This window comes from Hipposideros armiger, unplaced genomic scaffold (genome assembly GCF_001890085.2).
Source record: "Hipposideros armiger isolate ML-2016 unplaced genomic scaffold, ASM189008v1 scaffold_98, whole genome shotgun sequence".
Taxonomy (NCBI): Eukaryota; Metazoa; Chordata; class Mammalia; order Chiroptera; family Hipposideridae; genus Hipposideros; species Hipposideros armiger.
Window position 1 is genome coordinate 3,507,448 of NW_017731448.1, and position 15,555 is coordinate 3,523,002.

Consider the following 15,555-nt stretch of genomic DNA (forward strand, 5'->3'; position numbering starts at 1 on the left):
GACCCGGTGTCACAACTGACCTGCTTGGCACTCCGTTCAAAGACCACGTACTGCTGGCACTGGTCCAGCCGCCTCTTTCTCATGGTCCAGTAGTGCAGTACCCTGTTCTCCCGCTGGAAGAGTTCATTCAGGATGTCTGCGAAAATAAAGAGAAAGGTGCATGTTGGTGCTTGCAATCAGTGGAAACACCTGCAAAATCCTATTCATTTTCACTTGAAAACTTTTTATGCAAATGCCATCGCAAGAGAGAATATTAAGAGCCACACGGCTTGCTTGCCCAGCATTCTTAGTGAACATGTCAACCAGACCTTTCCTTATTCTCTCACCCCAATTTGCCATCTAATGACAGAGATCCCTGGAAACTTAAAGTTGGTTCCTAACACCCCGGGTGAGTTGGGTCAGTGGGATATGCTATGGCGGCCCCTGTTGGGGCAATCTGACAGTGGCTGGAAAAACATCAGTATTAGGTGTTGTGCTCAACACCATTCAAACCTTCTTGTAGAAGGAATTTTAGTGTACATTGAAGGATGTATGTTGAAATGGTGAAATACTAGAAGAAAACAAAGGTTTTTTGTTTTTTTATTTTAAAGATAAAAACATAAACCTTTAGCAGGAAGGACATGAGGCACAGAAGCATGGAGCTAGAAAAGCTAAAAAACCCTAATTACATAAAAATTAAGCATGTCATAACTAAATAATAATCACCACAAAAATAATGCACCAATAGAAAGCTAGGAAAAACTATCGAGAAAATGTAAAACACAGAACTAATTTACTTAAGTCAACAGAAAAAAAAAGATGAACAATCCATTAGAAAAATGAGCAAAGCATATGAAGCTCAGAATTTTAAAAATATGGCCACTAAATATACAGAAATATGTTTAACCTCACTCAAACAAGGAGACCATCTTTCAGGGTTTCCCTGGCACGGACGATCTGTCAGTGCTGGAGGGGTTCAGGTATAGGCTCTCGTGACCCTATGTTACTGAGGGAGGGAAACGGAGCTCAGCCCTCGCAGAGGGCAACCTGGCAGGTATGGGTACCTCCGGAGCGGAGTTCACCTTTCAGATGTACGGAGCTTACACAAGCACTCAAACTGATTCGCACTCATAGGGATGAGCACTGCGGCACTTTGGGAAACACTCGCAGCAATGAATGAGCCCATGAACTGGGGGACAGGTCAAATCAGTTACAAAATCATTATACTGGACATTAAAAAGCACGGAGCAGATCATTTCATTCTGGTAAAGAAAGATGACTAAGATATACTACTAGGTGAAAGAAGCAAATTGCAGGGAACTATAGTCCCACTGTGGTTTAAAAAAAAAGCAGGATGGGTGAGTGGACTCTACACACGTTTAGATTTCCCTACATTTTTATGCATAGACAGGATGCACCAAAAAGTCTTGACAGTGGTTACCACGGACAAAGGAATTCAGTAACTTATATACATTTGTACACTTTAAATAATTTTTATAATAAGTCTGTTTTACTCTAGAAGTTTATGAAATAGACAGAAAACTGTATAAAAAGGTTCCTAAGACTGAAATTGCAAATCAAATAAATGGTACCTAGACAATAACTTCATTGTATTGGAAAACTTTAAAAGTATAAGTTTTCCACAAATATTTACTGAGTTCCTAGTGGGCTGAGTGCTCTGTGAGAAACCAGGATTTGCAGGCAGCATTTACCCGCCAGCTCAGCGGTCCTGCGCCATCATCCTTACTCTGCCGAAGAAGTGAACCATCTTTGTGCAAAAACTTAAGACTTTGAAACTTGAAGACTGTCAAAAAATTCAGTTACCACTTCAGTGAGACTATTACAGATGATATTCTCATTCTAGCCTCTGATTTCCGTAGTCTCTCCTTGGGGCAGGGCTGATTTGGAGCAGAGTGGCTACCTGGGGCTTCCTCGAGCTCCTGAGGGACACTCTGACCACATGGGCTGACCCTTCCTGGCCTGTACCCTCTGGGGTCATACTGTCTCCTCTGGCACTGTCATCCTTACATGAGTTTACTGCACTGCCTCACCCATAAGCCTTTACATGCCCAAACCCACGGAGACAGGAACAGAGCATTTCTGATTCTCCCCAGCATCCAGCATTACGATAAACAGTAGCAAATGCGAAATGACCATCTAGGGAGTGGGTATGTGGAACAGTAGTACACCCCTCTCACACAGGCACACACCTATCAAACCAGTACAGCCTAGAAAGACCACAACACCTTCGATCAGGGCAGAGTACGACCAACAACCAAAGCAAGACCGAGAGATGGGAGAAGGAAATGCTTTTTATATGAAATGAGCCAAGCAATCTGATTACCTGTGCAAATAACTTGCTGTCAGAGAAGACTTGTTTCTGCTGGAAAATGATTGAAAATAGTCACTCATTTTCCCCAGAAAAAAAGTCTCATCTGTAGAGCTTAAGGGACTGTACCCTTGTGACAGAAAATTGTTCTGTGACAACTCACAGAAGAATCAGATTAACAAGGAGTAGAATATAATGCAGAAAGTTTTTTACCAGTCATGGTGTTTTAAACAAGTGTGAGATGCATCATTTGTTAACTGATCACTGCAACTTTTTGCTATAAAACTCAACTCTCAGAGTGCTGGCTGTGTGACCTCAGTTTTCTCCTGTATTTAGTACCGACTCCTGGGCTCGTGGTGAGGATTCAAGCAAACAGAATGGTTCTTAAATATCAAGACTATTTTCAACAGCTTACATCATTTTCTCAGGATCCATTTCCACGTCAATGCAACTGAATTTGCAAAGACTATGATTACATTTCAGTTTAAAATTGTATAACACCTGAATGCATTTTCATTGTAAGATATTCCATCAGAATTCTACAGTGAAAATCCTAAGTCCCCTTCACTTCCATCCAAACCAATACTATTTATCATTTAGTTTATTTTCCCAGATTTGTTTCTATGCATTTACATATACATACGTTATATTAAAAACATGGTTTGATAGATTTTTATACTTAAATGATATCGAACTATATTCAATATATTATTTTGCAATTTGCTTTTAGTAATAGTGCTTTAAATATATGAAAGTGATAACACTTTACAGCATTGTTGGCATGTAATTTTGTGATTTAAACTTTTAAAAATACTTTGCCTGTAGATAACTCTGGCTTTCATTTTTTCCCGATTTATATTTTCACTTACTTTAACAGAACAGTCAGTGCCAATACATGTCATCCTGAATGATTTTTATCCCTGTTTATATCCTTCAACTTCATTCAATAAGTTACCAATCTATATACTCAATATTTTCCCATTAAACTACGATAATTAGCAAAACCTTTAATGCTATGAAATCGACACTGCAAACGGAGCCCTGGATCAGAGCTCAGGGCGCGCCTTGTCGCGTTCCCTCGCTCATCAGAACTCACTCTTCACTTGTTGTTCCGGGGCCTTGATGTGCGTCACCATCCCCGGCATGTTCACACTGTTCCTGTGCAGGTACTTCAGGAAGACGTCTGCGTTCCTCCTCGCCAGTGTGCAAGCCTAGGAAACAACGCGGGGCAGCGTGCTGTTAATCTGACTTAAACCAACATGGGTTTGTGCATATACAGATGACAGCATCACTCGGCTTTACCATGTCTTCACCTAAAACGTTCGCCTGGCCAACTTGAGGTTCGCCTGGCCAACTTGAGGTTGGCTCTTACATAGGTTAAAACCTGTTTAACTAAAAAACCCCCAAAACCTCTATGTTGAAGTCCTTGCTTTGATGAAGCCAGCTGCTATGTTGTGAGCTGCCCTATGGAGAGGCGCAGGTGGCAGGGGACTGAGGGTGGCCACTGCCCTGCAGCCAGAGAGGAAGTGAAGCCCCTCCCCAGTCCAGCCCCAAGGTGACCGCACCCACAGCCTTGCCAGAGCCTGAGCCAGAGAGCCCGGCTGAGTTGTGCCTGGATTTCTGTAAACAGCAGATAGTAAATGTTGTGAGCTTTCCTAGTCATACAGCGCCTGTGTCTCTGCTGCCACTGCTCAGCCCGACCACTTGGAGGAAAGCAGCCACGGATGACGCGACCACGAGTGGGGGCGGATGCATCAGCTCTCGCATCTTAGTCTGCCAGTCTTTGGTTTCAGGCCTCCCGTTTTGGGGTGGTTTGTTACATGGTGCTATTTTCATAATAGATAACTGATATAACGTGTTCATAAATCAAGTAAGAAATTTCATTAATGTATTAAAAGAATTTTAAGAGAAAAGGGATATAAATATAAAAATCAAAGCAGTTAAGAAAAAAAAGCCTTAATTATGTTTGAAGTGGGACTATCTTGCACACTTCCTGTCCCAGCTCTGGGATTCATCATGTCTTCAAGGAGCTCTGCCTGCCTCCTTTGGGAAATGGTACTGAGGGGCCACAATCTGGGCACGACAGATGCTCACGGTTACTCGGTTGGTCACTGTCTCGAGGCCTTTTCAGTAGATGGAGTTACAATACTTAGGGTTTGTTTTTTTTAATTAAGAGAAAAATGTATTAGGAGTCTCTACTGATAAGTCTGAAATGAGCTGTCACAGCAAACAGTGAGGAAGCTGCTGAAGACTGCTGGGGTCAGGTCAAAAGGACGTCTGCACCATCTGACCCACTGATGGGGCAAGGTGAATACAGAAAGATGACTATGATCGGAACATGCCAAACATACTAAAATCCATGACAATAGTAAAAAAACCAATTGTACATAGAGGTTGCTGGAGCAACATCTCGTTATTCTGAAAATTGTAAACAAAGGGTAAGAATCAAGCATTTACCCCACCGATTTTGGACAAACTCTATTTTAGAGTAACCCGACAGCTGAGGAGGGAATAACCAGCTAATCAGGACAGAAGAAACAACAGAATATCACCATTTTGCAAGTCCTGAAGAACAGTGTCACCAGTGGTGACCACACCCATCAGGTGAAAGCTGATGGGAAACGTGTGACAGACGAGCTGGCCTCACCGAGTCTCAGGCACTGATAAACCCTCACACTGCAGAGACAAAGACAGAAGCGGGCCTGCGAGCCTCCTGACGTAAGGCCACGGGAGGGCATAGCTCCGCCCGTCGGGGAAGCGAAGCGCACACACTCACCATCTGATGGAGGCTCGCCACCTAACTAACAGAAACTTAGAGAATCCAGGATGGTGCTAAATGACTGCACAGGACACAAGTACCAAAATCCAGGATGAGGAAACACCACAGTAAGAATGACTTATTTCTTCAGTTAATAAATGGTACGGAATGGAGGATATTTAATGAAGAGAGATTTTAGAGACATACAAATCAAATCAATGTGTGGACCCTGTTTGGATCTTGATTAAAACCATATACAAAAAGACATTTGTGGGACAATCAGAGAAATATGAACACTCTGATTTTACATGAAATGAGTTGTTAATTTTTAAGATTTCTTCATGGTAATAGTGGTTATGCTTTAGAAAGATAGGATTTAATGTTTAGACACACACCGAAGTATTTACAAATAAAATGACGTAATATCTAGAATGTAAAACAATCCAGTGAAGGGGGGCACATGCCCATATACTGATAATTACTGAAGGTGGGTGAGACGTGCATAGGGGCTCATTCTCCGTTCTCTCTCTGTTTATATGCATCTTTAAACTTCCACCATAAAAAAATGTGGACAGCCAATACACAAGCACTTACAGGATCCTGGTGAATGAAGGAATTTGAACAGGCCTTGAATGTTTTTGTTTTAGAATTTCACCTAAGTATCTTTCTTAATCCTATTAAGTAAGTAGTATTCAATTTTATTTTGTATTAAATGCATTCCAGAAAAAGAGCAGCAAATTATGATTCCAACTCAAAACATCCTCACAGAAGCCTACATTTTGCAAACTTAAGTAGCAGCGACCTGTGACACACAGGTCCTGTTTGAAATAGTTACAATTAATGAACCTGGGGAGTTCTGACTGGTTTCCCACCCTGCTTTGCTTAAATACTGATAGAAATTCACTTTGGTGGAAGCTCAAAATAAGTATACCAGATCACAATTTCCGAAGAGTTACAATCTATTCTCCCAGACTAAATAATAACTCTCCCTGTCAGGACAGACCATCACCTTCAAAAATGGAACAGAAGTTATTAAACGTAACAGGAAATGGTATCAGAATGCTGAAGGATGAAAAAAACTAAACTTAAAGTAACAATGAAAAGTAAACATCACATCTATTTTTAACAGGTCTGAGTGGCAACAAGCAGAGCCTCAGAAAATCTGTTTCCAAAGGGAAAGAATTCAACATGGAAACACTCAATGTCAATGTTTCTAAACACTTGGACCACTGTTTAAGATTTGTTTCAAAGCACATCAGTGACTTATGTGTGAATACAAATATAAATACAATTTATAAAAACAAAACAAAGCAGGCCTGAAAAATTCCTCATTTAAAGCTTTTCAGAGTTCAGACTTCCAGCCTGGCCTGAATGGAATTAAAGTTCTCATGCAGAAAACGTTTCCTGAGTGTTAGTAACAGATCCTACAAACCACAAGAGGTGCTGCTGCTCTGTGCCTACACACTGGGCTCACACATCTGAGGTACAGTCTTTGTTCCTAAAAACGCTGAATTTCCAAAGGAAGATTATTTTAAGCTATAGGCATTTCTGTTTCACCAAATCTCTCTCTCGCTCTGTTCAGAATCACTTGGTTTTGTGACTTCCACCCATTCTTTATTCACACAGATTTCTAACTCTTTCCCTGTGAAAACCAGAAAGAGTGTAAATTACAAATGCAAACGATTTTAAGATATAAGATTTTCTCTAATCCACTAGTTTACTGCTGATGCGATGTTACCCCCATCACTCTCCACACGAGGGGAGAGCTGTGAGGTGTGAGGGGCGCTCCCCTGGAAAGCGAGGCTGCAGCGCGCCTGGCATGGAGGTATCGGTACTTTTCCCGCTGATGGTGCAACACTGCGCTGACTTCAGGAGAACCCTCTAGGATCTGGGTACACTGCTCAGGGAGCCCCGGCCCCCCGGAAGCCGGCTCATACCTTCAGGAAGGCTTCCTTTTGTTCGAGGTGCTTGCTGATCATCGGGGTGACGTGATCCGTCTCAGAATTGGGGCCCAGTTTGTCGGCTCCTCCGCACCAGTCCTCTTCTCTCTTGTACTCCTGCTCCAGGCTCTCGAGGACACTGCAGACCTGTGGGGCAGAAGCAAGTTCCAGGCTCAGAGGCACCACTGGCCATTTGATGCACGGATCGGCCTCTTTGGGAGGCTTGTCAGTCAGGCCATGGCATTAAAGTGGTGGCCCCGGACCAAGACCACCAGAAGGAACTGGGCTCCATCTTACATGAGGGAAATGCACGTCTTTCAGGACAAACGCTGAGTTTCCTGTCTTTCTCAACGTGTTTCAGGCCATATATTTAAATGAGAAGAAAGGGGGTGCCCTTCCCAGTACTGCCCAACCTACTGTGCTTTGATACCCCAGGTAAGCAAAAATAACCTATTTCTAGAATGCTGCTTTTCTCTTCTCGACTTGGAACACTGCCTCTCAGCAATGACTGACAAGGGAATGGCTGAGCTGTCCACTAAAACTAAGCTCAGAATAAAATGTCAGGAACAGCACCTCTTCCCCACCTGCTCGGAAGTTTTGTAGAAGGCGACGGACGCGTTCACGAGCTTCAGGCGGTCTTCCATCTTGAGCATGAGCTGCTGCCAGTGGGACGCCACCTTCTCGGCGCAGTCCCGGATCATGTCCATGTCGTAGTGGCTGGCCTGCAGCATGGCCTCCGCCTTCTGCTGCACCTGCAACGCGCTCTGATGCGTCTTCTACGGAAAGGGGGCGGGGCTTAGTCAACAGGGGGTCCTGCGCTCACTGGAAAGGCTGCAGTTCTTGTGCTCTGCTTGCTTTCACAGAAACAACTTCAGTTAATACCCATGAGGACACTTCTAAAGACACAGCAGATAGTTTGGTTAAAAAAAAGTTTTCATGCCTAGCAACAACTGTGTTTATATTTAAATGACCTAATGAAGGATGAAACGCATTAAGACTTTCCAGAATGGGTCTCAGTTGTAGGGTTCTCAGCTTGGGAAATAGCAGGAAGAAATCTTTAAGAGCCAATATTCTAAACAGCTGTTGAAATGTTCCAAGTTTATTATTCCTATTGATCCCTCTTATAACAGCTGCTATAGGCAAATGAACAAGTGGAAAAAAAAGGTGGCCAATGTGAACGCTTTTTATTTTCACTTTTCACTTTAACTTTGGACTAGAGTGAAAAGTTTTCAAAATCTATTGAAAAAAAAAAAAACTTTAAAAAAAACCAGAATAAAAATAAAGCTTATAATTTGGTTAGAAAGCTACTCTTTTTTTTCCTCCTGCCTACACATCATTGAGCTACATGACAAAGTTTTATATATTCATTTTCTCTGAGTTATACTTAGAGATTGATGTAATTTTCCTGAATATGAGGAAGTAGCTGGCATAGAACTCTCCTCAGTAGGAAGTCTTAAAGCACCTTCCTGGCCCACAGCTCATTGGTTTTGTGACCTGAGGCAACCTATACTCTCTGTGAGTCTTGGTTGTCTCTTATGTAAAATTAGGGACTTTGACTAAATAAATCATTGATTTTGAATTGAAAAATATTTTTTACTCAAAGACTAGTACTGTTCTTTAAAAAAATTTTTTTTATGAAACTCTTATATAAAACAGAGATCAATAGAGCTGCCTAGTAAAGGAGGGATGGAGACCCTGACAGTGTGCAATCCCGCAGGTGTCCCCAGGGGAACCTGAGATTTCTGCGGGATGTTGTCTGGGAACTGCCACTTATGAGAAAACCCTTCCAGTTAAAACTGCTTTGAATTAAAGTTTGTTGATACATTCTTTTCTTGTGTATATTTTTCTTACCTTTCTATATTTTTTGTAAATGGAAAAATATAAATAAAACTGCAGATGTATTCTCCTTAAAAAAAATAATAAATGAAACAAAAACTTAATGAAAAGCTAAGGATGAACCAACTGTTTTTTTCTGAAGGTGCATGCCATATTATGGATCGATCAAAATAACATGACAAATCCAGTGAGACTTCTAGCTCATATCCTCACTCGAAGACCCCATCAGGGGCTGGGCGCTCAGGTTCTCTCAAGTGCAGCAATGGGCTACCGGGCTGGGGAGCAAATGGGTGTCTGTGGACATCGGTTATTCCCCCATTTCTAACAATAGTAAACTTGCATTTCACCTGGAAAGGAACTAATTATCCCATTAAACTCTGCATTCAATACAGTCTCATCACCACATCAGTGATGTACGCCAACAATTTAATTACTGCAAGTCACTCAGCATAGCGTACAATTTTCCAAAGGTGCCCGGAGTCTGGGCTTTAGGAAGAGTGGTAATGAGTGCCCACAGGCACTGAGTAATTGAAAATAAACTAATCTGGGCAATGAATGGCTAGTGACTTCTGTGGCTTCCTTCTCCAACTGACACTATATATGTCAGGAGGCCAGGAAATAAGCTTTCTGCGACCAAATGTGCCTTCACCTTGGCTTTACCTTGAGACCACCTTTCATGATTATTAAATGCACTCCCCCCAAAAAAAAGAAACCCTACAAGTAATCCACCTGCTGTGAGAGTGAACTTGAGCGGACCTGGAATGGGCCCGAGCCGTTTGCTGAAGTCCTGGCACGGCACCGACCCTCCTCAACATGAAACGCTTGGGTAGAGAAACGTGGCTTTTAACCAGGTTGGAGGAGTTCTGTGACAGCCCTGTCAGTTTATAACATTGAGGTGTGATCCACACCTGTCTGGCAGAGCTGCCTGAATGCTCTGTTTTGTCGAAGTTGGGTACACAGCAGCAATGTGTCCATAAAAAATCTCAGCCAAGATGCCACCCTGGGCTCCCCAGTGCCAGGTGCTCCTGGCCTGGAAAGGTGTATCTTGCCAGGGCCCTCACAGCAGGAGCCGCCCCTGGCCTCTGGAACCCTTGCTGTGAGGTCCTCCTGGCTGGCGTGCATATCCCACTTCCTGCAGTCGTCTTCTCCGGAAATAAACTATAGATTTGTAAGCACTGCCGTTTGGTCCTGCTGAGCCCCATTCTGGCTTCCAAGGGTCAGTGCCATGGGAAGGGATTTAACGGGCTCCGCCTGAGGCTGGCAGGACCCGGCCCAGGGGCGAGCCACAAGCTCCTACCTCGATGGCGTGCTGGAACTGCTCGTGCTCCCTCTGCAGCTGCTCCGCCTCCTGCAGCGAGCTGGCCGTGATAAGTCCCGCGTTAAGCATCGACTCTCCGTTGCGGATCCAGCCCAGCACCTGAAACGTTACACAGGGAACTCCAAGCAGCGGCCCCTTCCTGCGAGGTCTGTGGACCAGCAGTGACACGAGCCGAGCCGACAAGGTGGTCGAGCTGTCCGATTAGCTGGTCTTCTAATGACCCCTCTGCCAACAGTCTGATATCCTTCAGTGGTGTCTGATCCTAAGTGCTGCGCTTTTAATTATTATTTTTAGTTGCAAATGGGACCTGAAAATGTGGAGTGTCAAAACAGCCTGGGGACCACGTATTAGAAACACCTACTGCCACAAAGAATTCTCTAACAAAAAAGTCCTTTTCATTCCTTTTAGTCCAATGAACATGCAAAATGAGCAACTGCTTAGTACAGGAACTGTTTTATTCCAGTAACGTTTCCCAATTTAACGTCAGTGTTCAATGGCATGACAACCAAAGCATGAATGAAGCGGTACTATAACACTCAGGGTCACACCGTGACATTCTCAACCTCACACACAAACAGAAGTCAGTTTCTGACTGCGGAAGCCAGACTGTGGAAGATCATTCTACATAGTTATTTGTGGCAGAGATCGCTCGTTACCTACCCAATACCTATTTTCCTCGTCTCCTTTATTCAGAAAATCCCAACTTTTGGGGGAGAGCTTAAAATAAAGCCAATTCTCAGCCCCTATTACAGCTTGGTTACAGATATGCGATAATTCTAGTCACTGAGATCAAAGCAGTAGCCTCTGGGGGGCTTTGTGAAAACACTGCTTTTCTGATACAGGTGTTGCCTCTTCCTTGTTATGCTTTCCCCTTCCTAATGCCTGGAATGTGGAGGTGACGGTGGGTTCCACGGCAGCCCTTTGGCAACCGTGAGAAAAAGGCCACCTGTCACCAAGATCTTAGCCTAATACGTCCCAGGGCCGCTGGATGAATACCAGCAATCCTACCACCTTCTGAGTCGTTACACGGAGAAAATAATTTTTTAAGCCACTCTTTTTGGACTCTGCTACTCATTAGGTAAGTGCAATTCCTAATGGATACATCAGTCTATGCCTTTATTTCTTAGATGAATTGTTTTGTTTTTGGCAAGAAGAATACTTTACTAACTGGTCTTTAGAAGGTCACATACTTCATCTCATTACATGGGAGACCAATAGGTGCTCTTTTAAAGATTGCTGATTTAACAGCACACCTGCTTTAATATGAGTGCCGCCCACTTAGGCACCACACCTTGATTATGGCCCAGGGGCACCTAAGGCCCAACCGATCAAACACACACGTGCTTTTCTGTGCATCTACCAGAATCCCATAAAGCCGCACTGTCTGCATCAAGCCAGCAGGATCAGCGGTTTCCCTGCTCATGAGATAAACATCACAGACATGCTGAATACACGTATGCGTGGAATCCCACTGGCACTGAGCTGACAGCCATCTCTTCCAAACATCCCATTTTATTGTGCCATGCTCTCTGGGGTGCAGCAGTATAGATAACACAAGAAATCCACAGCCACACACAGCCTGTGATCCAGTCCAAAGCAATAACAGTACATTTGACAGAAAAATCATAGTTATTTAGTCCCAGGAAGCAAAGCGCTCGGGGTTTGAACAAGAGGCTAGTAATAACAGAACAAGCTACACGGACGTTCCTGTCGAGTGCTGTCCTGCTGGGCAATGAAGCCTTTCCCACCAGAGTGAACACACCGCTGTCCAGGCAGCGGCTCAATGTCGGAACGTGGGTATGGCTGTGTGAGGGCGGGGGTGTCACATCCTGTCAGGACAGCTGTCCTCTGCTCAGTGGCAGGGCAGCCTTCCCCAGTCGGAATCCCCAGAGCCCTCATAGGTGCGTGTCAACTGGCCCTACGGCCTGCGTGGTCTGCTTACCTGCTTCACTTCAGCCTGCAGGTGGCGAAGCTGCACGCACTGCTCCAGGTGCTTCCGGTGCTGCTCGGCGGCTAAATCCAGCTCCTGCTGCTTTTCGTGAAGGAATTCCAGCAAGTCCTGCACCCGTGTGGCCATGTCTACATCTCTATCGCAAAGCAGCTCCACGCCTGCGGTCAGGGAAGGGAGACCCCAGGACTCAACTAGCATTCAACCTGTTCTTAAGGGGTACACACCATACCTCTGCTTCTGTGAATCACCTGCCTGGCTGGGGGCCAAGCCATGGCTTTCAAGGCCAAGTTCAAGGAGGGCACAGCCAGCAGAGGAGTGTGTACACCTGCCTTAGAGCATGTCAGTGTGTCTCAGAGAATGTATCTGGTGTGTTACAGCCAAATGCAATGCCTAGCTCACAGAACTAAACCCGTTTCCTGTCAGTCTGCTTCTACTCTTACAATAACTTGTGAAAATGTGACATCCTTTATAAATGAGTGAACCTTGGTTTTTTTATCCGCTGTATAACTAGTTACTTTTCAGGAAGTGTTTCATAATCTGACCTGTGTAACATGCATAGTAGTATGCAGGCTGTTGCTAAGTTCAGTTTCCAACACCAGAGCAGAGTGCTCTCTGTATTTCTGAGCCTACAGTGCCATCTGCTGGTAAAATACAAAACTAAAAAAAAATAAAGAATGAAAATATTTTCTTGGGATTTCTAGTTCATTCATGAAGCTACAATACATCATTTGCAAAATTAAAGTTCATGCTACTTGAACTCACACACAAGAATATTAAGGGTAAGCCCACTGACCATAATGTTAAATGTGATTACATTATGTGGGGGGGAAATGTTTCCTTTTATAGAGCAGGAACCTGTGACATCTGTACCACACAGGGGCTAACTGAACTTCGCAGTCATCACACTGAAACAAACCAGATGAATTCCCACGGGGACATGAAGGACCCTCAAGTGACAAGGAATGGAGTGCGCGTCTTACCGGAGGCCTGCACTTCATTGACATACTGCAGAAGGTCCTGCCCTTGGTGGATGACGTCGAAGGTCAAGTTGTTCATGGTCAGGGCCTTGTCAGCGTGGTGCTGGAGGCGCTGCTCTGCTATTGTGAGGTCTTCTGTGTCAAAATCATTCATCTGCTGAGAAAGCTCATCGTTCCAAGACTCCAGGTCTGAGATTATCTGACAGAGGAAAGTCTCTGTTTAGGATCGAGATTTAAAAACTAGGTATCTGCTGCGACAGCTCAATGTGCCAAGTACGGAGGAAGAGCTAATGTGATCCCGTCTAAAGGACGCGGGGGCCCATTGAAGAGGCACCGCTGACCAGAGATGGGACGGCCAGACACTGAACAATAAAAAATTACCACAACTGAATAAAATATGGTGAATATACAAGTCTATTCATTCCTAATGATGTTTTTAAAAAGGAAGAGTTAAAAAGCCCCAAATAAATGAAATACTCTTTGGTTTTGATTAGACGTAGATAGGATACCAACCTTTATGTTAAAAAATGGTAACTAAAGGAGAAAATTATGTAAGCATATAATGATGAAGGAAAGTTCCTCTTCATGGATCATTCTAGCTATTAAATGTGGAAAGAATAATAAAATTAGAACTTTTTTACTAATTTTTTTTGAAATTCTAGTAAACTGTTTAGGTGCTAGGCATCAATGCATATGGCTGATGGGGACCTTAGCAAAGGAGAGTCAGGCTGCCAACTCCTAAACCCAGAGGGGACCAGACAGGACACACCTCCTGACAAGAGGGGCTACGACCTACCACCTGTGTAAGCATCCATGCACCTGTGGAGTATCCTTACACAAAAACAGAATTTGAATCTAATCAGGTCTTTACATCTGACTTCTAAGTTTACAGGAAATATCAGTGAAAGAAAAACAATTCAAGAACCTAAGAGAAATCAAGTGAGCAAATGCAGAATGCAGGACCTGGTTTCTCTGAAAACTGACCAAGTATCTTCAACAAGTCGTGGCATGGAGGAAAGGAAGGGCGGACAGAGACACGATTCTAACCAAACACTAACCATAAAATGCGGAGTGGACACCCTGTACCTCCCATAGTGGGCACACCTGCAGAGCTCTAAACAGAGGCTGGGGATTAGAAGATCGTCAGGAATGACTATGAGGTTGGTGAGGTGTTTAGTGGATTGTGAAATGATAAGCTGGCAAGGATTTTCTCTGAAATGCTATAGCACAACAACAACAAAAGAAAGGATACCTGAAGGGGGAGAACTTATTCAATTGCTGGGCTATCCTCACTCCTTTTGTGGAGGTTTAAAACCTTCATAATATACTTTTAAAATATTAAGACTAAAAATTATGAAATCCAAAAAGGAAGAGAAAGCTTCTTGTGCAAGAATAGTATACTACACACTTCAATGGAATAACGTTCACCATGGGCCCTAATTCACTTTATTATCTGCACGAGCAGCAAGCAAATTAGTCTGAAAATTTGTGAATGTTGGAGAGTTTACACAGAAGATGGAAAGTAATGAAAACCTTACGGCTTCCCCAAATTCCTATTGCACAAATCTTCCCGATTTATTTTTTTATTACAGGGATCTGTATACAATGTGCGTATTACTTTAATTTGTACTCGTTTATAAGTTACAGATTTAAGTTAATGCCAAATTAGACATAAGCCAAAAAACCACTGAGGAAAAATATTTTTAAAAGGGAAAAACAATTACCATAACTTTAATCTTTACTCTAAGGGGAGTTTTCTTTCTTCACTTTTGTTTTCTGGCACTGATGGAGAAGAGATTTAGGCGTGGTGGTGAGATACAGGCTCAGAAGTAAAGTCTCCTGGAGACAACATCAGACTCAGCTAACGCACAGATAACACTCCTCAGATAAAGGACAATAAACAAAGCTCAAGGTGCTAAGACCAGCAGGGTTTGAAAACTCTCCCTGAGCAGGAAGAAACCCTGGCAATGGCCATGATCAAAGGATCATCAGGAACTCCTGTCCCGAGTTTATAATTAGATTGTTAACCACACCAGCCAAGAGAAGAAATCTGGGCCAAAAACGAAGCCCAAGAAAGTGGAAGTCATTTTTGAATATTGATTCTTTGGAGAAATCACTTTGAAACAATTTTTAAACATGTATCCCAGAGTTTTCAGCAAGTCTAAGTTCTTTCTAAATACACACAGAGTTATGACTGCTTTCCACACCTAGCCTGTCACAGGACGCTACAATAATGATTTTGTTTTTAGATCAACAGAACGGCTTTTACTTGGAATGCCTAGAAACTGAAGTAGCAATACTCTAAGCCCTAGAATACGTCCATTTACGTTTTACAGATGGAAATGCTACTGCAATTGAAATACAAGCGATACGGGGGATTTTTAAAAATTAAGCAAGTAACAGATGGATTTCTACCATAAACATAACTCCATGCTTCCTCGGGTAGTCAGATACGAGAAGAAATCCC

The 15,555-nt window shown here is 43.3% G+C and overlaps 1 protein-coding gene across 8 annotated transcripts in view; it reads right to left on the reverse strand.

Annotated features, from left to right (window-relative positions):
• TRIO (trio Rho guanine nucleotide exchange factor) overlaps positions 1–15,555 on the reverse strand; it is a 322,427-nt gene that overhangs the window by 117,747 nt on the left and 189,125 nt on the right. For all 8 annotated transcript variants that reach the window (XM_019646200.1, XM_019646201.1, XM_019646198.1 and 5 more), the window contains exons 14-20: positions 13,092–13,287; positions 12,103–12,269; positions 10,140–10,259; positions 7,591–7,782; positions 7,004–7,153; positions 3,405–3,519; positions 21–136 (exon numbers count right to left, since the gene is read on the reverse strand). In XM_019646200.1, coding sequence (XP_019501745.1) covers positions 21–136; positions 3,405–3,519; positions 7,004–7,153; positions 7,591–7,782; positions 10,140–10,259; positions 12,103–12,269; positions 13,092–13,287 — 1,056 coding nt within the window. The remainder of the gene's footprint in view (positions 1–20; positions 137–3,404; positions 3,520–7,003; positions 7,154–7,590; positions 7,783–10,139; positions 10,260–12,102; positions 12,270–13,091; positions 13,288–15,555) is intronic.